At 40.6% G+C, this 25,927-nt stretch overlaps 3 protein-coding genes across 12 annotated transcripts in view; all 3 read right to left on the bottom strand.

Annotated features, from left to right (window-relative positions):
• The window catches only part of LOC137123572 (transcription activator BRG1), an 18,568-nt gene extending 6,615 nt beyond the window's left edge, over positions 1 to 11,953 (bottom strand). For 2 of the 6 annotated variants that reach the window (XM_067497521.1, XM_067497519.1), the window contains exons 1-27: positions 11,350 to 11,953; positions 10,491 to 10,744; positions 10,083 to 10,215; positions 8,820 to 9,368; positions 8,596 to 8,694; positions 7,565 to 7,823; positions 7,143 to 7,269; positions 6,883 to 7,056; positions 6,605 to 6,778; positions 6,328 to 6,501; positions 6,162 to 6,209; positions 5,324 to 5,454; positions 4,941 to 4,998; positions 4,742 to 4,851; positions 4,481 to 4,628; positions 4,205 to 4,368; positions 4,045 to 4,111; positions 3,759 to 3,869; positions 3,001 to 3,243; positions 2,764 to 2,877; positions 2,442 to 2,549; positions 2,017 to 2,103; positions 1,738 to 1,784; positions 1,489 to 1,655; positions 1,010 to 1,173; positions 575 to 835; positions 409 to 486 (exon numbers count right to left, since the gene is read on the bottom strand). In XM_067497521.1, coding sequence (XP_067353622.1) covers positions 409 to 486; positions 575 to 835; positions 1,010 to 1,173; positions 1,489 to 1,655; positions 1,738 to 1,784; positions 2,017 to 2,103; positions 2,442 to 2,549; positions 2,764 to 2,877; positions 3,001 to 3,243; positions 3,759 to 3,869; positions 4,045 to 4,111; positions 4,205 to 4,368; positions 4,481 to 4,628; positions 4,742 to 4,851; positions 4,941 to 4,998; positions 5,324 to 5,454; positions 6,162 to 6,209; positions 6,328 to 6,501; positions 6,605 to 6,778; positions 6,883 to 7,056; positions 7,143 to 7,269; positions 7,565 to 7,823; positions 8,596 to 8,694; positions 8,820 to 9,368; positions 10,083 to 10,215; positions 10,491 to 10,706 — 4,011 coding nt within the window. In that variant the 5' untranslated portion in view covers positions 10,707 to 10,744; positions 11,350 to 11,953. The other 4 variants (XM_067497522.1, XM_067497520.1, XM_067497523.1 and 1 more) reach the window with 3 other exon arrangements.
• A 142-nt stretch (positions 11,954 to 12,095) lies between these two features.
• Positions 12,096 to 20,716, bottom strand: atg4da (autophagy related 4D, cysteine peptidase a). Of its 2 annotated transcripts, none has more exons than XM_067497526.1 (12): positions 20,344 to 20,716; positions 19,804 to 19,932; positions 18,696 to 18,958; positions 18,399 to 18,482; positions 17,812 to 17,985; positions 16,907 to 17,258; positions 16,733 to 16,797; positions 16,416 to 16,567; positions 15,441 to 15,519; positions 14,440 to 14,516; positions 13,944 to 14,063; positions 12,096 to 13,280 (listed from the first exon to the last, which is right to left on the bottom strand). In XM_067497526.1, exons 3-12 carry the CDS (start codon positions 18,910 to 18,912, stop codon positions 13,101 to 13,103), a joined length of 1,500 nt encoding a protein of 499 aa, XP_067353627.1. In that variant the 5' UTR covers positions 18,913 to 18,958; positions 19,804 to 19,932; positions 20,344 to 20,716; the 3' UTR covers positions 12,096 to 13,100. The 2 variants fall into 2 exon arrangements, with proteins under 2 accessions (XP_067353627.1, XP_067353628.1); XM_067497527.1 differs by having other exon boundaries at positions 19,808 to 19,932; positions 20,344 to 20,715.
• A 592-nt stretch (positions 20,717 to 21,308) lies between these two features.
• Positions 21,309 to 25,927, bottom strand: part of mast1a (microtubule associated serine/threonine kinase 1a) — a 64,692-nt gene continuing 60,073 nt past the window's right edge. For all 4 annotated transcript variants that reach the window (XM_067498921.1, XM_067498918.1, XM_067498919.1 and 1 more), the window contains one exon: positions 21,309 to 25,886. In XM_067498921.1, coding sequence (XP_067355022.1) covers positions 24,202 to 25,886 — 1,685 coding nt within the window. In that variant the 3' untranslated portion in view covers positions 21,309 to 24,201. The remainder of the gene's footprint in view (positions 25,887 to 25,927) is intronic.

The raw sequence follows: 25,927 nt of genomic DNA, 5'->3' as shown, positions 1-25,927 counted from the left end.
TTGATAAGACTATAAGAAATCTGTGTAAAAGTTGAGCAAATAAAAGAGAGAAGAATCCAATGCAATACCGCAGAATTAGACAGAACAAAAACTAAAGAAGAATTCATATTGACTTGACAAACATCATTCCTTAATATTACTATTATGATGTGACCAAAAGGAGAATGAAAGAGACTAGAAATAGTATAAATGCTTGACTGCCTGCATTGGTATTTGAGAAATCAGGACTTGAAGGTGCTAAGGAAGAGGTAGCTGGGAAGACCTCAGGACAAATGTAGTCAGTGTTGGACAAGTCTGTCCACAGTCACAGTGTTTAATCAATGTAACATGCAGGGACAGGATTTAGTTTGAGCTGAATCTGTAACCAAAGACTGAGCCAGAGTTTGTCATGACACCATAGACATTTACCATGAACTGTTCGAACTCTTCCTCACTCCTGGCAATCATCTGGTTGACCGTCTCATCATCTGGCACCTCATCCTCTTCCTGAATACAGCAGACACACATTGGCAAGCAGAGCATAAGAAAGCACACTCTTTAAAATTGTGTGTTGCTGGTGCACGCACGCACACACATTCATGCGTAGACACACGTCTTGACCCCAGACCTCGTCTTGCTCCTCATGCTCCAGGATGGCCTGCAAAAAGGCCCTGCGTTCGTGGCTGGAGGACTTCTGGTCGAACATGCCGGCCTGGATGACTTTTTGATCCACGTTCAGTTTGTATTTGGCAGCTGCCAGGATTTTCTCTTCAACGCTATTGACCGTACAGAGACGTAGCACACGTACTTCATTCTGTTGGCCAATACGGTGAGCTCTGTCCTGAGCCTGCAGATCCTAGAGACGTGATCAGTAAGGACAAAAACTTTTACTATACTTCACATTTCTATCATTAAGTGTCCAGTGGAAAGGAGCTTCTAACCTGCTAAGTTTAAATGCATTTCCAAGTTGATATTACCTTGATTTCCTTAAATGGAGGCTTTTGTAAATTAGAATATATATAAATCCCACCTGATGTGGGTTCCAGTCAGAGTCAAAGATGACCACAGTGTCAGCAGACTGCAGGTTGAGGCCAAGTCCTCCAGCTCTTGTGCTCAGAAGAAAGATAAAATACTCTGACTCTGGATCATTAAATGTTTTTAGTAACATTCCTCTATCTTCAGCCTTTGTGGTGCCTGAAATGTTAATGTGGAGGGAAAAACAAGTTAAACAGGTGAGGGCAATAATGTAAGGAAAGACAAGATCATTTTTATTATAGGTATTATATAACATTTGTTTGGCAACTTTCAAAAAAACAAAAATTAACACATTGTTCAAGTAGCAGGACATTGGATGAAAGAACAGTGTTCAAGTACGAGAAGTGTAAAGTGCATTTAACAGAAGACGTTTCCATGGCACAATTGTTATTCTGTAGTGGGGGGGGCAAGACAGGCAGAAAGGAAACAAGTCGATGTGGCATAGACTGAAAACTGACAAGAGGACTGACTCACCATCCAAACGCAGATACTTGAAGCTGCGGTAAGCAAAGTAGTCTTCCATGATTGTCATGAGTGAGGTCATCTGACAGAAGAGCAGCACTTTGTGGTTTGTAGCTCTCAGTTTAGGAAGGATTCGATCCAGCACTTCAAACTTTCCTGATGCCCGATACAAGTCGGGGCTGATGATAATGAGTGACAGAAAGAATTACGAGTTGTGTGAGTGTGTATCTGATCCTGATATAGAGAGAAGTCACCACTTACCCCTGGACTATCCCACCAGAGAACCCTAAATGTTCAGAGAAGGATTCCTGCAAAAACAGTAAAAACTCATTTTGAAGCCCATATTGCCTCATGTCCTACAGTTTGACTGGAGGTCAGCCATGTGAGAAATTTGTAAAAAGTAATGTTTATACTTATGCATTTTACATTTGCTGTTACAATACTGACAAAACTATTACATGATTACCACATGATCAACATATAATTTAAAGTGTCAAATGTGGCTACACATATAACACACATAATACTCCTAGGCGGTACCTCTATCTGCTGAAACATGTAAGGGTGGTTACAGATCTTCCTCAGCTGCATGATGGTGTTCATCAGTGTCTTTGTGCCGCCTTTGCCCTGGTAAACAAAACACATAGCATCTAATTGTATTTTGATTCCCCATTTGTTTATAGACGCAAGCAAACAATCTTAATAAAAGAAATTTTGTGTAAGAGGTAAATATTATTTTCCACCTAAATACAGAAGATGGAACAAAAACTCTGGTTCAAAACATACAGTTGTAGTGCACAATATTATCTTATCAAATTATAAATAGAAAAGAAAAAGTTTGGGGTCGCTTTAATTTATGTATATGATGCAATACAAGCCACAAATATTTCCTTTTGCCCAAAATCAAACTATAGAGACAATTTCATTCTCTACAACCCACAGTGTCACATAATTAGTGCCTTCACCTTTTTGTCTTTTTCTGATCCATCAGTCAGCAGGACTCCCTTGGCCTGCATATGTCTGTACAGCACCCTCTGAAGAGACGACATGTCGCATTTGATCACATATTCCACCTGAAAGGGAGAAAAGACAGATTGGATAAATAAAAGAAGTAGGTGTAGAGAACATCAGAGATACCAGACTAGTCAAGGACATAGTTCTAATATTTAAAAAATATCACTGTACACAGAAACCCAGACAACTGGATTTGTTTCTCATATATTGTAATAAATCATATGTGTCTGTGTTACATTATCTGCCATGTGTACTGAAAGAGGTTCAACATGCCTTCTCTGGAAGCTGTGCCTCCACTTCCTTTTTTAATCGGCGTAACAGGAAAGGGCGAAGGACTTTGTGAAGACGACGGATTATCAAGATGGTCTCTTCTTCATTAAGGTCTACCTGCAGAGAAGAAGTGAAATCTGTTATTTGGCAGGAGAGACCTCGTACCTCCTGCCTGTTTTCATTGCTAAAACAATAATACTTGCAGACTGCCTTGCTTAGCAGTGTCTGAAGCCTCTGTACCTTCTCTCCAGTCATGGCGAAAGGTGCGTTGAACCACTGCTCGAATGTGCTGCAGCTCTTGAAGATGGTGGGCAGAAGGAAGTTGAGCAGCGCCCAGAGCTCAGGCAATTTGTTCTGCAGGGGCGTCCCTGTCAGGAGGACTCGCCGTGGGGCCAAGTAATGGGTGTTCAAGACCTGGGTCAGTTTACAGTGATGGTTCTTCATGCGGTGTCCCTCGTCCACAATCATGTACTTCCAACGGATCTGGTGGAAGTTATGTAATGAGAGGAGAAAAAAGAAGAGGAGAACAATATGAATCAAAAAAGTTTAATGCCTTTCTGCTTTTGTCCATCCACCAAACCAAAAACAGAAAGTGCAGAAAAGGAGGATTTGTTGTCCAGTTTGTCCTCCTGCTCCATTAATGGTTGAGCCCTGAGCCACAGCCTTGAGCCATCACATGTGGAAACTCTACCCTAAACTGCAATACCAACCTGGATGCAAAGTCAGGAATCTACATGAGTGCATAGCAGCATAATGGCCACAGAGGACAGTGGGAGACGTGGTTTACAGGTGGTGGCAGTACCTAGGAGAGAGCACTGAGTTGCAGCACGGGAAATGGTCAGATTGGCTGTGATGAATCAAATTATTATTAAATACTTCAGAAGCAACATGTTGTTGCAGGCATGTGTACACGTTCTGAGGGAAAGAATTATACCATGTTGTTTGTCTGGCTGCATTTGTGTCTTTCTGTTTGTGTATGTCTGAACACCCCATCTCACCTTGGCCAGTACTTGTTTATCTTTGATTATATACTCATAGGTGGTGAGTAAAACGTTAAATTTTCCACTACGTAGTTGGGGAACGAAAGCACGTCTGGCAGCAGGTGACCCCTGAGAACACAAACAAATCAAAATTACAAATACAGAAGAAAAACTTCATCTCCTATAACACATCAACTTCAGGAGTTCTCCATACTTTATTGGGGCATTTGTAGTAACACACATTCTGTGTTTGCGCAGGAGTTAAGAAACTTTCAGCTTGGGTAGTGCATCTACAAAAACTCACCTTGTAGGACACTTTGACAACTGTTGGTGCCCACTTGTCAAACTCATACACCCAGTTGGAAAGAGTTCTGCCGACAACAGACAGCACAGGTGTCATTCAACAGTAATTCAGAGTAATACAAAACATTATACACTAAACAAATACACAAGTTTTAGCTCACGAGAGGGGTACAATGATGAGGTAGGGTCCGTTGAGCCGTTTGTGCTCCATGAGGTACGTTATAAGGGCGATGGTCTGAATGGTTTTACCCAGACCCATCTCGTCTGCCAGAATCCCGTTTAGGTTGTTGTTGTAGAGAGAAACCAGCCACTCAAGACCTTTAATCTGACACATACGCATAGAATCAAATCTGTCAAACATGAAAAGTATTTCCTGAAGCTTTCTTTGTGCATGGCAACACAGAAGATTTACACTGCAACGGATTGGTTTTGTTTACCTGGTATTGTTTCAGTTGTCCATTTATCAACAAGCTCGACTGTTTCTCCACCTTCTCTGTGACAGCGTGAGCCACTGAGTAATACGACTGGAGCCCTCGTGCAAACGCTGCACCACTATACTCGTCATCCACATCTTGCTTAGCATTTCTGCAGAGGAAACATAAATTACGAGCATGTGCATTTTTGTTTGTGTATCCCTCAGCAATTAAATGTTACTATAAAGTATTCAAGAGTAGTACTATATTTATATATGATCTCACTCAATGATGTGTCGGACATCAACCTCTGACACATCTTCGCTGTCGGGGTCTGTAATCTTCCTCTTTTCCTCGACTGGAGCAGCTGATGGCTGTGGCTCTTCTTCTTCCTCCTGCCAGATGTTGGCAACAGCAGCTTGTTAGTAACTGGCGCAGTACTTATGGAACTGGTTTTAAAAACATGTCGCACAAAACGAGCTACCTCCTCCTCTTCTTCCTCTTCACTGTCTTCACTGTCAGAACGGGGAGCCACCTCATAACTGGACGGAATACATACAGACATATTCATCTGTTTAAACATGAACTTATCATGTAATATATTGAATTTTCACTTGGTAGCAACCTAAATACGCCAAAGTATGTTTACATAACACAATGTAATATACATAGCACAGTCAACATGTTAGTATGGCTAACTAACACCTCAAACTACACTGAGAGCATCATGCCATGAAAAGTCTGGAGGTTAGGGTTAACATAGGTTTGGAGTTGATCCTCTGAAATGTTAGCAAATTTCACCAATAAAAGTATATCAACCAACCAAACCACTGGCATTGCCTCTTTATGCATTAATCCATGGCTCACCCAGGGTTCATTTCCAGCCAGGTCTCCAGCTGTCCCGCTTTAGGAGCATCCACCCCTGTCAGGATGTTTCCACTATCGACATGGATGACCTTAACAGGCAGGTCGCTCATCTGACTTGTCTCATCCAGAGGCTACAGTGAAAGGAGGCAAGTCATCTTGTGAACTAGAGGTTATAACACTGCTACTTGTTCTGCAAATTATTGAACAAATTACATAAAATATCCAATGGTGCCCTTAAAACAGTGTAGTGCAATTTATGTGTGCTAAACAAAAAAATGAATTCTGTCATGAGGGTTTTATTATGACCTTGACAACAAGCAGTAACAACTGCAGCACACACACTAATGCCGAATGGTTAGAAAGTGCTTTAGCCTGTGCCTTTTAAATGAATCACCTGTTTCATATTGGCAGTGTTTAGAGATATGTATTCCATATGTAACGTTACGTTTGTTGCTTGTGCTGCTTTGTGCCAGACAAAATCCAATTGATCAAACTGTTGCACAGCAACAGTGATTAAAAAAAAAAAATTCAAAGTGGGAGCAAAGTACAGTGTGGGGTTTGTACTTTTTGCCATGGCAGTACAAACAACAAGCAAAACACTGTCCCTGAAGCTTTGTTTGAAATTAAATATATGTTCGTTTGAAGGATGTTTCTGGAGAGACCATAGAAAGCATCAAAACAAAGAATCAGGTTTCCACTGTGAAGTCACATCTAGTGCATGTATCTTTGATTGGAAAAATAAGTGACTCTGAACTTATCCTTTAACTACGCCTTCCTTCTTTGAACAAATCTACAGTTTTAAAAGCTAATTAAACAATGTTTAATATTCACTGCTCACCTCTCCATCGGGCCCCAAAGCAGGAGCCTGACCCTCAGCATTCTCCAGCTGCAAGACAGGAGGAAGTGGCTCAAGCAGAGATCACATGAAACTCTCACACAAACATCTCACGTACTAAATCAAATACTGCTAAGGCAGAATGTGTAAGAGAGACCGCTTTCCATACCTTCTTCTTTTTCTTCTTCTTCTTCTTCTTCTCCTTGAGGGCCTGGGCAGCTTTGTGAGCTCTGACCAGCTCGGTGAGGTTGGCGACATACTCGTCAGTTTGCTGCAGTAGGTAGGCCAGACGCTTATCTTTCTTCTGGTCAATCAGTTTACGGTAACCCTCCTCATCCTCAGCCTGGCAACACAGACACATACACAGTGCACATAGGAGGGTGTGTGCACTGGTAAGCATGCTTGTGTAACTGCGTCTGTGTTGTACCATTATAGTTTCTTCTTACCATAAGCCTCCTCATCCTCTCTTTCTCAATCCGTTCATTCTCCTTCTTCTGCTCTCGTTCAGTGTTGGCATGGTAGGTGGCTACAGCTTTGGTCAGTTTCTGGATTTTGCCTGTGATTGAACGGTGGTACTCTTTAAAGTCTTTGGCATGCTGGAGGATGCTGTTGAGGTACTCCTACGATGACAAAGTGAACAAGAGAAGACGATATTGAAGGGTCATTTAAAAATACGACTTTTAATCTTATCACAGGCAACGTCACAGCTGAATTTGTCCTCTACCTGATGTTTCTGCCTGCGCTTACGCTCTTGCTCAATCTTCTGCTGTTTTTCCAGTTTCTCAGTGATGCGGGCCTCTCGCAGAGACTGGCGCTTGCTGCGTTTGTAGGCCTTGGCATCAAGGGCAGTCTCTAAAGCTGTGTCACGACGCATACACACCACCACCTCTTGACGCAACTGTGGAAGGCAGAAGGTCTTTGACCGTGGCAAGGCAGGATGTTGTGAAATTTAAAAGGCGAATGTATATATGGTATCCCACATACCTGTCTCTGGAAGTTAAGCAGTCGAAGGGCTTTGAGCTCTATAGTAGCTTTGGTACGTAAATCACCAGCCAAAGAGCCTGGCAGGTTCTCCAGTTCAGCAATACGATGGGTGATACGAGCCTGTAATCTGGGAAAGTAACCGAGATGCACAGAGATGTAGTCCTTTTTAATTAACCTGCTAATGTTTTATCCTTTTTACTAATGCTGAAATAAGTCTGCACCACATTTTAAAAGAAATAATTTCATTTATTAATAGCCTGAGAAAACAGCTGCATGCTGCGCATAATCTGTTAATTATTATAAATTAAATAACGTATAACATAATCTTAATAATATAATTAAAACTGTTAGAGCTTAATCTACTCATCTACGTAGTAAAGCCAAACAAGATGAGATTTACAACCCTTAATGGCCCAGTGTACCTGTACTCCCTCTCCTGTAGTATCTCCACTGGGTCGAGGCCACAGGGTTTCTGAATTGGTGTAATGCGGTTCTGCTTGGCATGGTAAGGCATCATGGGAGTAGGCTGTGATGGCTGGCCGGGGGACTGAGTCTGTGGAGGCATTACTGGGGAGGCAGCAGGGGGCACTGAAGGGGGCGCAGGGGAAGGACGCCCTGTGGGCTGAGGGGGGATCAATTTTTGGGGTGCGTTGGAGGGGGCTGCTGCATTCACCATGGGACCTGGAGGGTAAAGAATGGAGGAAATCCTAAAGTAAAGGTAAACACACTTGTGCTGTAGCCCACAGTATAGGATAGAATGACAGTCAAGGTTCAAACACACCTAGATCTTAAGAATTAATACTGAACCTCTTTATGAGGTTGCTGACAGTTATAGAAGTGGATGTTATAGATTTAGCACTTAATACCCTGTGGAGTTTATCCACGCTGGTGGAGCTGTGGAGCAGTGGGTCTCTGTTTGCATCATGCACATGCTTAAGGACATACTGTGAATGCAGGTGACAAGATATACATTTTTGTTGCTTGTTTCACATTAACAACAGTTAATGGCTACAGTAGCAGTGCTCCAAAAAATACAGAGAAGACAAAGACTGCCAGTAAGTAAAGAATGTAGGAAAAAAGCAACATGGCAGCTTTTGAAATAAACATTAGGATAAATATGGGGAGGTACAATGCACAAGAGGCTGCAGGCAATGAGCGTCATATATATATATATGTATGTGTGTGTGTGTCTATGTGTGTGTGTATATGACCAGAGTTTACAATTTGAACATAGTAAAGTCATAAACACTTATAATTTATCATTATAATAATGTCTTTAATAAACACTTAACTGTATTACTTATAAGAACAGATTAGACTAGGACTGGGGGCAATAAATTGAACTTTGATGGATGTACCAGTTCTCACTCTGTCCTTGTACTTCCAATATTACAAGTTTAGATAAACAGGAACAAGCAATATATAATATTATATGTATTATATAACCACATACCCTCAGGCCAGGACTTGGGAGGTCCATTTGGGTTTTGTCCCTGCATCCCAGTTGGGGTGCCTGATGGGCCTGGTGGAGGCATGTTAGGACCCATCATACCTAAACAAACAATGAGGTCAACAACACATTTTTCACTAAGGTCTGCAAAACACTGACAATATTACCCAAAAATATAACTCAGATCATATGAAGGATTCTTAAAGATATTCCCCATCAGGGCTCACCATGAGGTCGGCTGTAGCCTGAGCCCATTGGCCCAGGTACTGGTCCTGGTCCTGCTGGTCCGCCTCCTGGTCCACCTCCAGCTCCAGGAGCCAGGCTGGGCATAGGCTGCTGCATCCCAGGCATTGGCCTCTTCCCTTGCACAGCCATCTGGAGATGGTCTGGCAGGGGCTGCCCCCGAGCCAGCATCTTATAAGCCATGATCTGGGCTCTCAGTTGGTGGAGTTGGTTCTGGTTGAAGGGAGTTGGGCTGCCAGGACCTCCAGGGCCAGTAGGGCCAGCAGATTCAAGACCAGACCCAAGGGTGGAAAGACTGGAACCAAGACTGGGTCCTGGGCTAGGCCCTGGACCAGAACTACCTGGGGGGCCATGTCGGTTATTAGGACCCAGCGTGTGTTGATCTCCACTGGGGCCATCTAAAGGTGTGGAGGCAGAGCCTGGGCCAGCGGAGGAAGAGGAAGAAGAGGACGATGGCATTAGAGAGCTAGAGGAAGGACCATTAGAGGGGACAGGGCTGGAGTGGTCAGAGCCCCCTAATGGAGAGTGGTAGCCTGAAGACACACAGAGGAAAAAAACATCAGAAATTAGACTTTCAAGTATAATGTTGTAATATCTGTGTTGGCTTTATATTTTACTTTGGATTTAATGATTTTCATTTACATATGTGTCATTTACAGAATAAAATAATACCTCAGAATTATGGCATTATGCTTTGGTGTATATGTAGCACATATCTGTTATCAGTCAGTTATTTTTCCTCCCTACAATGTCAAGGGGGTCTCCAAGTAACATGAAGAAATTTGTCATCTAACTTAATTCAATACTTGTCAGCCGATTTTTTCATAATATTACAAATTGAGATTTACAGGCTACCATGATTTGCAAATATTACCTTTGATTTGCTAGGTGGACTGAATTTTATTATATTCAGTATTTTTACAATAAAATAAACAATGTAAAGTGAAAAAACAGCTCATAGCTCATTATTACATAGTTTGCAGCTCCCTATGAACCAGCCAGACCACATGACCACAATAGTACAGATACCCCAGACTTAAAAGCGCACAACTTGTATTACACAGCATTGTGTTTTTTTGGATTGGGAATGGGCTAATGGGGGTTCAGTGTCTTGCCTAGGGACACTTCGACATTTGTTTGGGAAGAGCGGGGCGTGAACCTCTGACCCAATGGCCTGCCGCCCCACTATTACAGAGCATTGTGTAATGGAGAGCATTGCTCAACATGTGTCTATGATGAATGCCTACCTTGTGAGTGCTGGTCCAGAGGACTGGGTGGGGGCCCCATACCACTATGTCCGCCCTGTCTCATAGACAGTCCCTTCATCTGAGTGAAGCGACTTTCTTCACTCATACTCTTCTCATGCATGGCCTCCATGGGCTGGGGGGGGAGGGTAATAATAAAACAAGGTTATGAAATCAAGGTTATGAAACATGAGATTGAAACTGAAGACCACAACTGATCCAGTTTTATATTTTCCTGTGGACTGAACACCCATAATCCTGAATAGTACAGATACAGACCCAGTTTCTATGTCTAATATTAATATAATATAGCAATATATCAGATTAAATAGGTGGAATATACATTTTAAATACTTTAGTTTCTTAAAGAACTGGAATTATCAACCCCCAGCAGTGGGATTGTGTCCTTACTTTATGCATAGGGTGCATGCTATCCTGGCCATATCCAGAGGGCCCTGGCTGGGAGTGTCCAGAGGAAGGAGGGCCTGGGCTGGGGCCCATCATACTGTGAGAGGAGCCTGGGGAGGGCCCAGGACTGGGACCCAGCATAGCACCAGGGGAGGGACCTGGGCCAGGGGAGGGACCTGGTCGTGAGGTGCCCCCCATGGGAGGATCCGGTGTGGACATTGCCTTGGATCTCCTGCCCCTGGATGAGCAGCGGAGACCTGAGAGAAAAGAAAAAACAAATACAGAGGAAAAGTGTGAGAGGGGGACAGACGGGAGGAAAAAGAGCACTGCAAAGTGCAAGAGGATGAAAATGCAATATGCAACTTATTTAAAACAGCATTCATTTGGTGGGTTTGTTTTTCAGACAAAACCCTTATAACTATCAAGACAGCAAAGCTAGATATCCAATTTCATGTTTTTACGATTAAATAAAGTGGATGCGAAAATCTTTGCAAGATGTGGGTGAATTTTGTCCACCGCCTATCAAATGCACTCTCCCTTCTGCCGCTGTGCTGCACCAAATCACCCGTTGCGCGCAAATGCAATTACAGCTGCAGGATCTAACACGGAACTTCTACCAAAAACAGGGAAATGCATTAACTTATGTACATGAACCATTGCTACTGAGAATTTCTTCATCCAGACCATGGAAGGGTGTCTCGTTAAATACAAAAAAAAAAAGAGGGAATGGCGGACTGTGCTTGTGCGACTGACCTACCCGCATCAACAGGACAGGCAGTCCTGGATGAATTTCTACGCTCCCGATCTAATATTTGGGGGGGATAAGAGAAGACGCAGCAGTTGCTGCAATTAGTCTACTCACCCTCTTTGTAATCTGCCTTCAAGCGTTGATTTGTTTCACCGACGTGGCTCGAGCGCCCCCCTCCTCTGCTCCTATGACCGAATGTCTAGTCACGGCTCTCGGGCAGCGCGCATGCGTGCAGAGCGACAGCAAGGCTCTATTCACGTTCACTGTTACGGTCAGTAGAACAGGCACATACAGGTGGGCTTAAATATAAAGTTTTCTTATGCACCCTCAATAAATATAAATGATGAGTCCGCACGCTTTATTACAGCTAAATCAATATTTTAAAACACGGACTATTAAAAAGTTTCTATATAATAAATTGAAAATAATTGCAATTTATTCGAGTTTAAACTATGATTTAAGTTATTTTTGTTGTTTACAAAAATAATACTGTATAAAAATAAAGCATGCAGTATGAAATAAAGTATAAACAGTCAAACATGACTAATTTAGAATCACTGACATTGAAAATAATAAAGTAACAATATTCATCTGCAAACCAGTGTCTAGGGCTTTGTTTTTTGTTTTTTAAATCACCATTTAAGCATGTAGTTCTTCTAGAACTTGCAAACACTGTGGGCTTAAAACACAACGGCTTATGTTCTGTACAAACAGTTTGTGAATTTAAAATGTGACTTCAGCTTCTCTGCAGGAATTGTGTTTTAATGAAAAAAAAGTCCATGCTTTTTCTGCACACTTTACAGTGATCTAATAATAAATATGATCATCCCAAATGCGAATCTACAAAAAATTCCAAGATAAATATTTCCAGTGTTTGAAGTTTAATTAGGACAACACACAAAATAACACATGTAGTGCAATTTGCAGTAGTAGCCTTTCTTTAGGAAAAAGAAAAAACCTAAAAACAAAACACACCCATGAAATTGCAACAGAAGCCTGAAGTGCCAGCTAAATTCTCCACTTTCATGAATTTTGACTGAAAAATCTGGACATAAAAAGAGCTCGTCTGAGTTTACTTCACAAGCTTAAAACAGGTAACTGTAACCCGGATTCAAATATCAAATTAAGAGGTTAAAGATAATCATCTGCATCCAACTGAAGAGATAATTTTTTTTAGTCACAACCTCGGGGGTGCATTACTCATAGGAACACTGTAACAGCCGCTTACCCGGAGGGTTTTTACTTTGTTAATGAATAATGGGGATCCGAAGCTGGAGGTGTGTGTCATATTTTGGTCAGACTGCAATACTAGACTTACTTAATAACTGTTCGAGATGCTCTTGGAAGAATTTGAAACGTATGGAATACAACATGGTTGACTCTCAAATACATGGCTATACTGATAAAAGAAAAACAAACAACACTATACCCACACTTGCACTTGCGCAAACACATGTTCAAAAACCTGATAAATAAATTAAAAGCAAAAAGACTAAAAGTTGTACAGCAGTTGGTATACAAACACAACATCAGGCAGCGGTTTACCTTTCTAATGAGCTAATGGACCACTAGTCACCTTCAGTGTGTCCAGTTCAGACCAGGAGAGAACAGTAGTTAAGTGTAAATAAAGGACTTTTAAGAGCTTGATGTCACTCACAACCACCTGACTTAGAGGCTCTCTAGGCATCTGATAAAGTAAATGAAGAACATTTCAAATGAAAACATTTCTTACATGATCCATTTGAAATCATGCTTTTGCCCAGTGAAGTTATACTCGCTGCACCATCCCTTCCCTTAAAAGGGAAATTAAGTGTCCTTTTCTGCCCCCTGTAAGAGAGATCTGAGAGACCAGCTTCCTTAGAGCATTAAAGAAAGACAAACTCGTCACTGTTTCGTCTGTCGTTACTCTTGCCCAGTTTTCCTGGGGGCAGTATATGAGCTGCAGAACCACTATGATTGCTGCCGTGGCCCTCCAGTCGATAGTCCTGACCCTGGCCCTCTACGAAGGTAAAGATGGGGTACTTCTCTTTAGATGATGACAGGGCCTGAGGGATGGGGTGGGGGAACAACAACAAACTGCTTAAATAGACTCAAAACTCTACTGAAAAGTCATTACTTGTTTTGTTTAAGAAACATTGCAAATATGACAAAATAAAGCAGCACATACACTATATTGCCAAAAGTATTCACTCACCTGCCTTTAGACCCATATGAACTTTAGTAACATCCCATTCTTAATCCATAGGTTTTAACATGACGTCGGCCCACCCTTTGCAGCTATAACAGCTTCAACTCTTCTGGGAAGGCTTTCCACAAGGTTTAGGAGTGTGTTTATGAAATACATAATACACAGTGCTTGCAGTCTTCGCTCTAATTCATCCCAAAGGTGTTCTATCGGGTTGAGGTCAGGACTCTGTGCAGGCCAGTCAAGTTCTTCCACACCAAACTCACTCATCCATGTCTTTATGGACCTTGCTTTGTGCACCTGAATTCATTTATTTGTATGGGTGAGCGAATACTTTTGGCAATATAGTGTAGAACACAATATATTTGGTACTTACCTTGAAAAATATAATCAGAACAGAACAGAAATATCTCACATTTAAGAAGCTGCAAACACTTTCAGAATTCATAACAATGTAAACATTAATTAATGACAGTGTTTTTAGCACTACACTGAAAATGTTACCATGAACAGAAAAACTTACCACACTAACAGCAGAACATAAAGACTCAAAGTCCTTCTTGTTCTTGGCATAAAACCCAATGGTACAGCTGGGATCCATTCGGCTGAAGGGCATTTTTTTGGGAGAGCTACAGTGGAAGGACTAGAGAGTGACAGGAAGAGAAAAATTGTATAAATCACAGATAGTGACTGGACATATTTTATTATCTTAAAAAATGTATTGGAAACACTTCTTCTAAAAGCACTTTGCTTTGATGTTTTCTGCTTGACTTAGATTTTCGCTTGCGTTGTACCTCAATTGTAAGTTGCAAGTCACTTTGGACAGGTGTGTCTGCCAAATGACTAAATGTAAATGTAAATCTTTATTGCTCTGTAGAGAAAAAAATACTACTGAATAAAAAAAATTATTAAAAAAAAAATCATGTTGTCTGAATCCAGTACAATCTGAAAACATGAGATAAGAAGCCACACAGACAGGAATGAGACACATAGATAACCAGATAGACAGTGGAACAAACCTCCAGTGAGAAGTTGACTTGTGTTACATCCACCACAGGTTGGCAGTAGTGAGGATCCAGATAAAGCAGCTGTTCGTCTGTCAGACAAAAAGGAGAAGTTAAGAGGATTAATAAAAAGGCAGCGTCAAATTTCTAGAAGTTCTTCACTTAGCTCCCTCCGTAAGCCAGAAACAGACCAAAGATCACTTTCAGTTTCCCTGTTCTTAAGATTATAGTCCTACCGACCCACGGCATAGATACAGTGAGTAGGTGGTGATGCCAGTGTTACTTACCACAAGTACTCTTTATGACTTCAGTTCCCAGTAAGAAAATCCCCTTTTAAAAAACTAACAAAATGTATTTTCCTGTTTCCAAAACTATTTATGAACAATTGTTACAGGAGGAACAACTCAATGATACGTAAGAAACACAATTAAGGAGGGGTTGGGTTGGTTGAAAAGGTTTAACATAAACAATACCACCATAGCTATAACACATGTTTACACGTTTTCTAAAGTATGCAGAAATGATTACACTGGTTGTTATGCTTAGATCTTTAAACAGGCCACAAACAGCAAATCTATAAAAGAGACTAACCTGCATACAATGCTTGGCACTGTTTTAGCTGTCTTGTACTAAACGAATTGTTCTAGGAGAATATAAAACACTCAATGATAAACAATGGATATGAAGCTATAATAGTCAGATGTGTGTTCACATGACAAAATCTTTAAACTCCATTAGAGGAACAGGGACATTTTCACTATTTCCCTCTGTTGAATGGACTGAAAAGGATTTAAACCACTTAGAGCTTCATTCAGAATGAGCTACTTAGAAGATTAAAGTGTTTGCATGATGAATTGTTTTTCTGATTAAGCCATTAAGCTGATTATTAAAAAATAATGTCGCTTTTGGGTTGTCTATAACCATGGCTCTGGCATTGTGTATCCCCAGATCTTTCCTCAGAATAAATATATTGTTATTTATTCTCTTCTTTCCTGCACAAAGTGTCTGTTTCTCACCTTGGAAGCCGATAAAGAACAATGAATGTTTAGGTTTTCCTCCGATGATTCCAATACAACACTCCAGCTTCAGGATGTTCTGAAAATTAACAAAAGTTTTTAACTTAACTTTGAACTTTTATTATATATATTTGTTATTTGAATTTCTAATTGTCAACCAAAACCATAATGCAACAATCCATGTATGCCAATAATAAGCATTGTGTCTGTGTCCAGAACCTGTTTTTGTTTTCTTCTGCACCACAGAACTGCTGTTCACAAACTATTAAAAGCACATCAGGGAGGCACGCCACTGCATTGGGTGACATGTCCCATATTATGAAGAATATTTGTTAGATACAGTTGTGTACCTATAAACATAAATAGGTCCCCAGCTAATACTGGCCATCACTTTCATGGTTTCTGGCTAGTGCTTGCTGTAAGCGGGGGGGACATGAGCTGTGTCTGGAGTTTGGAACAAATTCAAAGAAGATCAAAGGACTTCTTGGAGTTACCAATGCTAACACTAGCAACTTAGCCAGCATTTGGTCAGCTCAGTGAGTTGGAAGACCAAGGGTGGATTGTAATTGGAGCGCCAGAACCAGTGAAGCCAAATATCACCTCTGACATCATTTGTATAGGCATATTCTAAGACACTGTACAGTATTGAACATTTAAAAAAGCTGTGGAGCCATATTATTATTCATATTATTATTATTCATTAATTTAAATTCATCTATGCCTGGACATGACCCTGTTACAGACAGCTGAGAAAGAAGTGGTAAGACACTAGATTGAAGGTATGTCATACTTGGATGAAATACTTCAGCCATATATCTCTGTACTTTGAAGGATAATATAAATGCAAAATCAAATTTTGAATGTTAGTCGAGAACTAAGAGAATTTTGGCTGATCAACAGCCGTTTTACCATCGGGATACCTTGGATTGAAGGGTAACATTCTGCACTAAGTGGCATAAGAGAAAATATACAGACCTTGACACATTCAATGTATGATGGGTTAAGAGCCTCCCCTCCAAGCCGGACAGGCACCAGTATGATGACAGACTTCCATATTTGACTTGAAAGATCAGAAGAAGCGTTGCTTAGTGACTCATCACATAGACGCACCACATCCTTTTTGTACACTAGAAGGTAGAGAGACAAAATAGGAATTACGGATGTATAAAAATACATTTCAAGAAGGATTCTTTATGTTCTCCTTCATATGTTGGAGCAAAGCAATAATCTGACTTTTCTGAACTAAAAAAAGGGTAATTAAAAACAACAAATATCTAGTCTGTTTATCTCACCTGTACAATCCTGAGCTACATACACAGCCAGGTTCTGGATTACAGAGGATTTAGCTACAGCTTTCCTGAAAAAAAAAATGATGCATTGAATCAATTTTAACTATTTAAATCAATGAAGAAAACAGTACGATAAAACTTGTAAAAACAATGCCTCTTTAAACCTGGAGACCTTACCGTAGTATGTGTGCCACTATTGAGGGGCCATACCAGTCACCGGCCTTCTTCCCTGAACTTTTGCCAATTTCCACCAGCTGGTGAACTCCAAAAGGGGCTAGGGGATGATCCCCGAACCAGGTGAGCAACTTGCAGTGGATGGGCTCTGCTTGCCTGTCCCTTACACACTCAGGTCTCTTTCTTGGGCTGGATTTGGGAACTTGATCACTTGGCAGAGACTTTTCGGGGGTGTTGGATCCTCGTGGAGAGCCAAAGGAAGGGATGGGGACGCCACCAGCTCGGACTGGGGAACGTGGTCTAAACAACTCAAAGTCCACGTCAGTTAGCTGCTGAGCATCTGGCCAAACCCAATCTATAACAGACAACAAGATTTGAGAACAGATGAGCTGAATATTTGTGGTAATTTTATTTTAATGTATGACAGTTCAAAGCTAAAAACTAAAAGAGTAGAAATCACTACGCTCTATCACTAAAAAAATCACTAAAAACACTACGATAATTTGCATCTGCATTGACCCTTAATGAAAACATGGTATAAATAGCCAAAATGAGACTGAGCAAATGCAGCACACAAGGGGCCTGAGACAAACACTATCAGCAGAGAAAACATGTAAAAAAAATAAACACAAAGGCAGAGAAATAAGATTTAGAGAACAGAAAGTATAGTAGAAGCCAATTGGCATTTATGTTTTAAATCCTCTTTTTTAGAAGCAGCACCTGCTTCATATAAAAAACATGTGATATCACACCATGGCAAAACATTTTTTTTTCTCATCTGGGGCAAGCTCCACGGCCTTGTAGAAGGTGCGTCACATAATCTATAGTATGTAAATTAACATATTGATAATATTATAATTTTTTAAAGTGAGGGTAAAAACATGTGTGTAACAGATGGTCATACAAACCTTTTGGCAACAAATGGACCAGGAGTCCCTGTGCCAGAAGCATTTGGCCACTGCGCAGCATACAGCCCCAGCCACAGTCTGTGGTCCAGGTGGAGCCCTCCAGCTGAGGGAATTCCCTCCTGTAGGTCAGCCAGATCCTTGACACAAAAGCCAGACGAAACCTCTCTACCTCGTCTGAGAGGGAACAAGGTGAAGTAATGAAGACAGACAAAAAGACTGCAGCGGAGACATTTTGTAACATGTTTATTCAAGCAAGATGCTGGTAGGGATGATATGAGAAAGTTAAGTTTTTACTAATTTTTTAAGACGTTAAAAAAAGAAGGAATCCCTTGTTTCTTATTATTTCAGACTACTTTATGTTCTAATATAAACCCTGCAGCATTTCAAAGGACGGTTTTTACCCCAGGGTGGTTAAGCAAAAACCTACATCACTACACTAATCCAGGGTCTGCTCTTTTTCAAGTTTTCCCATTCTAGAAAGGCAACATCTACTCCGCATCAAAGATATTTACATTTAACAGCCTATTTTTAAAGACACAATAAGTTATTTCAGATGTATTTTTTTTTGTTTTTGATTTTAAACTTACCCTCACTGTTGAGGAGAAAGGAATGCCCCATGACAGTGACTGGTGAAATCTTGTTGAAGGATGTTTTAGACTTCACAGTCCAACCTGCAACCAGCAGTGAGCGGAGAAAAAGAAGCTGACAAAGGAATCTAGAAAGCTGCCACTGATAAAGGCGGACGGTAGATGTTTTACAGTGTTTCTTTGTATTTCACTGTCAACATGTGACAATTTACATGGACGCAGAAAGGTTAAGTATAAATTACAAACTAATGACTTTTCACAGAGGCATTTTCACATTTTTCAAGAGTAACAACAAACCATATTTGACGTTGTTCCATGCAGACATCAGTTTGGCTTTCAGTTTGTCCATCTCATCGGGCTCCCCAGGAGCTTCTCTGCTGGAATCTGGAACCTGAGGCAACCTGAGCCCAAAGCTGCTTTGCCGCTCCATGGGCTGCTGCCTCCGGCTCTCCACCAGTTCATCCTGCATCACACCTCCTATGTACTGTGCTGCACTGGGGGAAATGGAGTTCATGCCTTTGAGCTCTTAAAGCTGGACTCTGGTGGTGCTCAAAACAGAACTGACAAGGGAAAGAAAGGGAGGAAGGGAGTAACACATTAAATAAATGACTAGCTTTTGACAGATTTTCACATTCATTCCTCTAAACACTTCACATCACTGTTTGGTAAGAATGGAGCAACGTACATGCTGTCCAATGTCATGCTCTCACAAATAATTTTAAATCCAACAAGTTATTATGGAAAAGTTACAATTTAATTAGAATTCAGTAATGTACTACACTTTTATTTGCACTTTGTTTTAGCAAGTTATTAATGAAGATATGACAGACCAAGTTAAGGACTGTTGTTACAGATTAACTTGTAAAGATGCCAGACTCTCGGCTGTATGATTTCAGTAAAAGTTCAGAAATATTGATTCAGACCCTTCCCAAAAACTTCAAATCACATGAAAACTCAAAGTCTATCCACATACGGTTGAAGGTAAAACTAACAAGTATAATTTTTAATGTGTGTAATTGATCAATCAATAATTGACTGATCAATTGAAAGTGAATTTATCAGAAAAATGTTTTATGATCCTAAAAAAGCTTAAACAGGGCAATAAGATTATATTTTTTAAGGTTTTCTTGATTTTTAAAGACCAAAGAATTATTGATAAGATGTTCAACAAATGAATAATTAAAAAGTTGAAAGTTCTTAAAAGGATTGAAAAGTATATAATCAACTTTTTCTGTTAAATATTTTCTAGTGTTTAAATGAACTTCCACACTTTTTAAATCAATGGTTTTATTCAACTGTGCAATGGACCAGTACATAAATATTTTTGTAATGCAAATGCGAATCCCCTCCTGAAAAAGTATAAATAAATATAGTATTGTGAAGTCAAAAGTTTTAAAGTACTCACTTACTCATGAATCGTTTAAGGAACCAGTGACCTTTCCACCCTTTCCCTGAAACTGATGAGTAGCAGTTTTGATAGGGAACAGTAAAGTAGTTGGGTGAGTAGTCACTGAAAGCACTGATGGTAACATTTCTGTGGGGAAAGGAAACAAAAATCATGTGATTACCATTTGACAACCGGTGCGTCAGGGTTTTTCAGCGTCTGTGAAAGTCATCTGATTATGGTGGCTGTCATCATTCATCAGTGTGGATCAAACTGTTTAACACCTACTGCAATTACTGTCCACTGCAGAACAGACATGTCATGAAACTGGCAATGTGGCTTTCTTTGAATCCACCACAACACTGCAAAAACTTCAACTGGTTTCCTGACCAACAACCTCTGATATTTCTGTGTAACTGTCTACGACGTACGACACATTTCTCAATTCTTTGAATAAACAAGACAGTTACACCCTAATCATTAAGTGACGTTCGTACAAGTACACCCCTTCAAACAGCTAACTTATTCCCCTTAAGATTCAATGGCTAACAAACCACATACCTGCTGTAAAGCCAGTTAAGATGGTCGGTACGTTGTAGTGGTTTGATGCATTTCAGGGGTTTTCTCTCTCTTAGAAAACGACCGCAGTCTTCAAAGGTGCATTCGCTTTACCATTGCATTAGCTATCTTTAGCATTTTAGAAGCGCCGTAGGTTACGTTAGCTAACCATAGCATTTAAACTGGACTAAAAGATCTAATTGGCTTTTCAACAAAATAGCGTTACAGCTGATGTCAATATGATAAACGTCCCTCAGTTTAACAAGCAGGCTTCACACGATTGTGAAGATAATTCACTACATTGCGGATTTGCTTCCCTGTTTAGCCACCCGCAGCCTTAGCATCTCTCTTTACCAGAAGAGGACATTTACTTCCTGTTGTCTTTTCCTGACTCGACGCCATTGGCTTGAGCGGGAAAGCTGTTTGGATAATACACATTCGCAGTGTCCTATTGGCTGATAGAAACACTTACATTTATGTAACCTGTAACCTAGGCAACGAATCACAAGCTATTAAATATATTAATTATATATATATTTGTACTGGTATATATAGGGATTCTGATTAATGCATAATGTAGTTAAATATGTCCTACACTATACACCTGCAATAATTGAAAATATTTTATTTGTCTAGGTTTACTGTCAAATAGCATTCTTTACTTTTAATTAAATTAAACAATATTTATTTAATAATTTAAAAGCTAGTTGTTCTCAAACTCTATGTTGCTAACTAAAATCTTCAAACCAAAATACATTTTTCACAACAGGTAAAACTGATTGCTCAATTTAGGAAAAGGTATGTTCCAGGTTTGTTAAAAAATGTCAAAATGTGTGCTGTGAAAATGGTTGGTTAAATTGTATGCTTACTTTAGGAATTCATGTATTTAAAGAGCTTAACAGTATATCCTTGATGTATCATCCAATGCTTTCAATTAAATTAAAAACATAAGGACAGAAAACTTTGGAACAAATGGCAAAATTTTATTTTACTGCACTTCAGGTGTCTGCATTTGAATCACGTCTATCACAAACAAAAATGCCCCAATGGTACAAATAAATGCATTTTTAGTGAACAGAGAAATGTGGAATGTTATATATACTTTGACTTATGTGTTTATTGTAGAATCCTTATATGTATATAGTAGTTATGCATTTTCTTCAAAGCAACTTACAAACAATAACAGCAACTTAAGATATTTTCAAATAAAGTGCATTTAGACTACTCTCTCTGCAGGTCACAAAAAGAAAACCTCAGACATGTAACACTGGTATAGATACCATTGATTGGGAAAAGTCCTGCAAATGGGCAGAATAGTTGTATAGGACTAAATTGTTTTTTTTATTCAGGTGATATCAGATGATGCCTTTAGTTACATTAAGATATTAAATAACTCCTCCCTACAATATATAAGACTGTATATTTAAAAATGTTAATTCTTGTTCCAGAAGATTTAACAGTCACATACAAAACAACATAAAATAAATAAAGTCATGTTTCAAGTGTTCATTTCATAATTACTGCAAATATTTTGTCATTAAAAACATAAATGCGTATTCAGTAACCCTATCGTTAACAACACCCATTCTTCAAATCATTGGTTTTGGCTTCATTAAAAAAAACTCTCACGCCAACAGATTTTTAATAAAAAGCTTTAGGTAAACAGTCCCAACAGTGGACATATTGAACCACTGGGGGGCAGTGATTCACTGCTTCATGAAAATGTGGTTAATGCGTGTAGGGCACTTAACTTTTTATTGGGAGATATAAAATCATTAGATTCAAGAATGGGTTGGTAACCGAATAACTCTCATAAATTTAAATGTACTACAATCCATTCATAGCACATAAAATATTCACTGACCAATGAGTTTCATATTAATGGTTGCTTTTTGAAAAATGTATACTGACTAAAACACTAAAATCAGCTTCCCACTTTGTAATTGTGCATACAGCAGCCTCTAGCAACTTCCAGCTGCCAACTCATGTCAAATAATTAACAATTGTTTCTAGCACAAATGTACAAAAATTATCAGCACAAAACAGCTGAGAGCAAGACTAAACTGATGCAAGAACAGAAGCACTTGTGCGAAACCTCGTTGGAAAAGTCTGGTCTCAAAAATACATTCCAGTCTTTAATCTTCTGCCTAGATGGGTTTACATGTGCTGTTGCTGGCTGCTCCAGTTTAGATTTGCTTAGAGTCAGAGTCAAACATCTAATCAAATTAGTTACAGAATGTAATAATTTAACATTGCATCAAAGGAAATCTGGATTACATCACTTAATCTCTACTTTCTACCTAGGTCCACACTGTAAACAAACTAGTAGCTGTTTAGAGACTGCAGAGAATACAGATGTAAATGAGTTGCATAAGATTATGTACACCAAATAGCTACTGAGATATGAACAATCAGGAGATGATTAAGATCAGTGGGAGAAGAATAGAAGTTGTTTCTGTCATGTGAACATTTTGCCCTTCTCTGCACTCTTGCTGAGATTACTCATTCAAAACAGCTTAGTTAGTACGTTACATAGCAAGATATGAGCAATACATTTATCATTCTTAACTACCTTACATGTAAAAACTAAGAACACAGTCATTCTGATTTGACCTAATATTATCTGTGTTTTACATTACCCGGTCCATACCCACAAACCCTACCTTGGTGATTGAGCCCTTTCACTGATACGTTGAACTATGCTACATCTATGACTGCCTACCTTTACTGTTGTGGCTCAAAACAACACATGGGTTCAACGTATATATGCTTAAATAGTTTTACATACCGTGTCCACATCAGTAATTATCACTGTGTCTATGTGATTTGGTAATAAATCAGTAGCACATTCAGCAAACCCGTTCCTTGCTGCTGTGTTTATTTCCAGTAGTAGTCCACACACATGGTCCAATTCATGGACCAGAGGGATGTGGATTTAAATGCATGAAAATGAGCTGCTGACAGTGTTACCTCTGGCAACATGCATACTGCAAATATGTGTGTGTTTGGTTGTGCATGTGTGGGCTGTGGTGGCCCTCCTGCAAGGGGGAGATAAGCACCAAGTCTGAGCTCTGTCAGCCCCACTTTCCTCTGCAGCAGGACACAACCTCAAACCACCAAAAATGGGCCCAAGGTGGATCACACTCACACACACACACACACACACACAGTGCCTTGGTGACAGAGAGAGCTTGACTGTGCTGATTCTGACGTTCACTGACTGAGTTTTTACTTTTGCTTTGTCTGACTTTGCACACCAACAAAGAAAATAATCTGGTGGATGAAGAAGTAATGAGCTTAATCATCTTGTTGGTTACCCATTGTAGCCAACCTGATACTATGCCATTTGTATTGGTTGATAAAAATATAACAATTTGACTGTTTATTCCACTGTTCCACTGTGTTGTTTGACAGGCAGTGACAGAAGAAAGGGCTGACTGAAAGACAAAATATAGTGACTGGATTTGGTATTCACAGTATTCAGCATGTTTTGATCAGTAAAGCACTTTTAACCCTCTTGTACCTATTACATGTACAGTACATACCTTATGACATGCGTTCACATAGACCCACACACATATACATCTGGTAAAGTGTTCCACATTACATTAATTGTTAATAAATAATTTATAATAGAAAATCAACAGCTAATGCACCTTTACAGTAGTTTTTTTTTACTCCTGGAATACGTTAGAATCAGTCAAGTGATTGGAATCAATAAATAACCTTTTATATACTCTGAAACTGGAATGTACATTGTTTTAAGTGCTTTACTTATGTTGCATTGTTCTTTCAAAAAAAGGCATCTTTTTTCTTTTTTCTTTTTTTTTTTACTAAAGTACCACTTAGAGACCTGATGGGTCACATTTTTGGTGGGCTGCTACCTCTTCCAGTCTTCTCTAGTGCTGAACCTGATGGACTTTGGATCACCACTGCAGCCCCAACAACCACTCGACCTCCACCAGGAGTGTCAGCCTTCCCCCCTGTGCTTCCCTGCTTCTCATCCATCGCTTTTGTCTGCTGGTCTTTGTTCCTGGCCCCCTCCTGGGAGCCGAGCTTGATTGGTCCAAGGACGTTTTTAGCCACAGTGGTCAGCTGGCTGACAAAGCTCGTCTTTTCACCAGGGGAGACAGGCCGTGACTTACAGAGGGAAGGTCCGCAGAGGGATGGGGTGACGGTGGTAGGGGAGGGAGAAGGGGAAGGTGAATGTTCCTCCACAACCTCAAGGCGACATTTGTCCTCCCAGTCCAGGGTTCCCCGGTAGCAGTTGACAGGCCCAAGTCCCTGCCTCACCTTGCCCAAAGTGAGTGGCTGCCCATGTGGGGGGACAACGGGAGCGAGGACCCGAGCTGGAAGTTTGGGGCTTTTGGAGCCAAGGTCTGGAGTCCTCAAGTCACTGCACTCAGCTCCAGTCTTTCTTGAGCTGTCAGTCATACCTGATAGTTTAAAGGTTTTGTTCATACTCAGAGGACTTGCTGTAACTGTCCCATTGATGCTGATGGATTTATCTGGAGTAGAGGTAGAGCTCTTACTGAAACCAGCACCAGGTAAACCAGATCTGCTCTTGTTGTCTTCTTGCTTTGGTTCATTTCTGCCTCCTAACAGCTCCTGGGTATCTTTACTATTAGATAACACACACTTTACCGCCTTGGGATCCAGCTGTTTTGGAGTTAGGTCTGCCTGACACTGGGAGATCTTTTCAGGTGCCTGATGACTTCCTGTTTTTTTGATAGGGATGCTAGGATTTGTATCTTTACTAATTTCTACACTCAACCTCGAGCTCTGTGGGTTCAAGGGAAGTTCCCCTGTGTGAGGTTTTCTTGTTACAGATGACTGGGACACTGTTGCTCCAACTCTATTCATAACAGTCTCTGTCTCTCTGTCCTTGTCCCTCTCCCTTCCTCTCTCCCTCTCCCTCCCAGTAAGTAGTGATTCCCTGCTGAGTGGTGATTCCTGTCTCCCTAGTCTCCTCACAGGCTTCAGCATACCAGTCTCTGGTGATGTTGTGGATGAAGATGAGGGCAGAGGAGGAGGATTAGGCAAATTTTCCCCCTCGGTCTCTAGCAGGCTCTGGAGCCCAAGCTCGCAGAGGAAGGCGTCCTTATGGTACTCGGAGTGCTGCACCTCCAGACTGTGTTTCCTCAGTGGACCTCCTAGCCCTCCGGTAGAACTAGACTGGGTCAAAGGTGAGCCCAACTTCTCTGCTGATTGCACCCTTTTGAGAAGAGGTGATCGAGGGGGCTCTGCACTCTTGGGTCTGGGCCGCACCACAGGTGGGGAGGAGTGGAGCTTGACAGGGAAGGACTGGGTGGTGTTGGAGCTCCCCACGGTGTGTCCTGGCATAGGTGGAGGTGAAGACTGGGTAGGTGAAGGTGTGTGTGCCAGCGGGGATAAGGGGATGTTACCTGCAGATTTGCAACGAGCAGAGCGATACTGGCGGTGCAGTTTAGGTGAGAGACCATGCAAGGAGCTGGGCCTCATGTGTTGGGAAGGAGCTGGAGAGTTTGGAGTGCTAGAAGCTGGAGAGCTGCTCTGGGAGGAGGCACCTATAGGACCAAACAGTGCAGAAAAGATCAATTGAAACACA

Source organism: Channa argus, chromosome 3 (genome assembly GCF_033026475.1).
Source record: "Channa argus isolate prfri chromosome 3, Channa argus male v1.0, whole genome shotgun sequence".
Lineage (NCBI taxonomy): Eukaryota > Metazoa > Chordata > Actinopteri > Anabantiformes > Channidae > Channa > Channa argus.
The sequence above is the reverse complement of the archived record's forward strand: the minus strand, read 5'-3'. Positions and strand labels throughout refer to the sequence as shown.

Excerpts from the sequence above, each read along its gene's own strand:
- atg4da (XM_067497526.1), bottom strand. The coding sequence starts at position 18,912 with ATGAACTCCATTTCCCCCAGTGCAGCACAGTACATAGGAGGTGTGATG. Across the intron at positions 14,517-15,440 it reads GTTCTTTATCGGCTTCCAAG|ACGAACAGCTGCTTTATCTG; the intron begins GTGAGAAACAGA and ends TTTGTCTGACAG. Across the intron at positions 14,064-14,439 it reads AAGTCAACTTCTCACTGGAG|TCCTTCCACTGTAGCTCTCC; the intron begins GTTTGTTCCACT and ends GTCACTCTCTAG.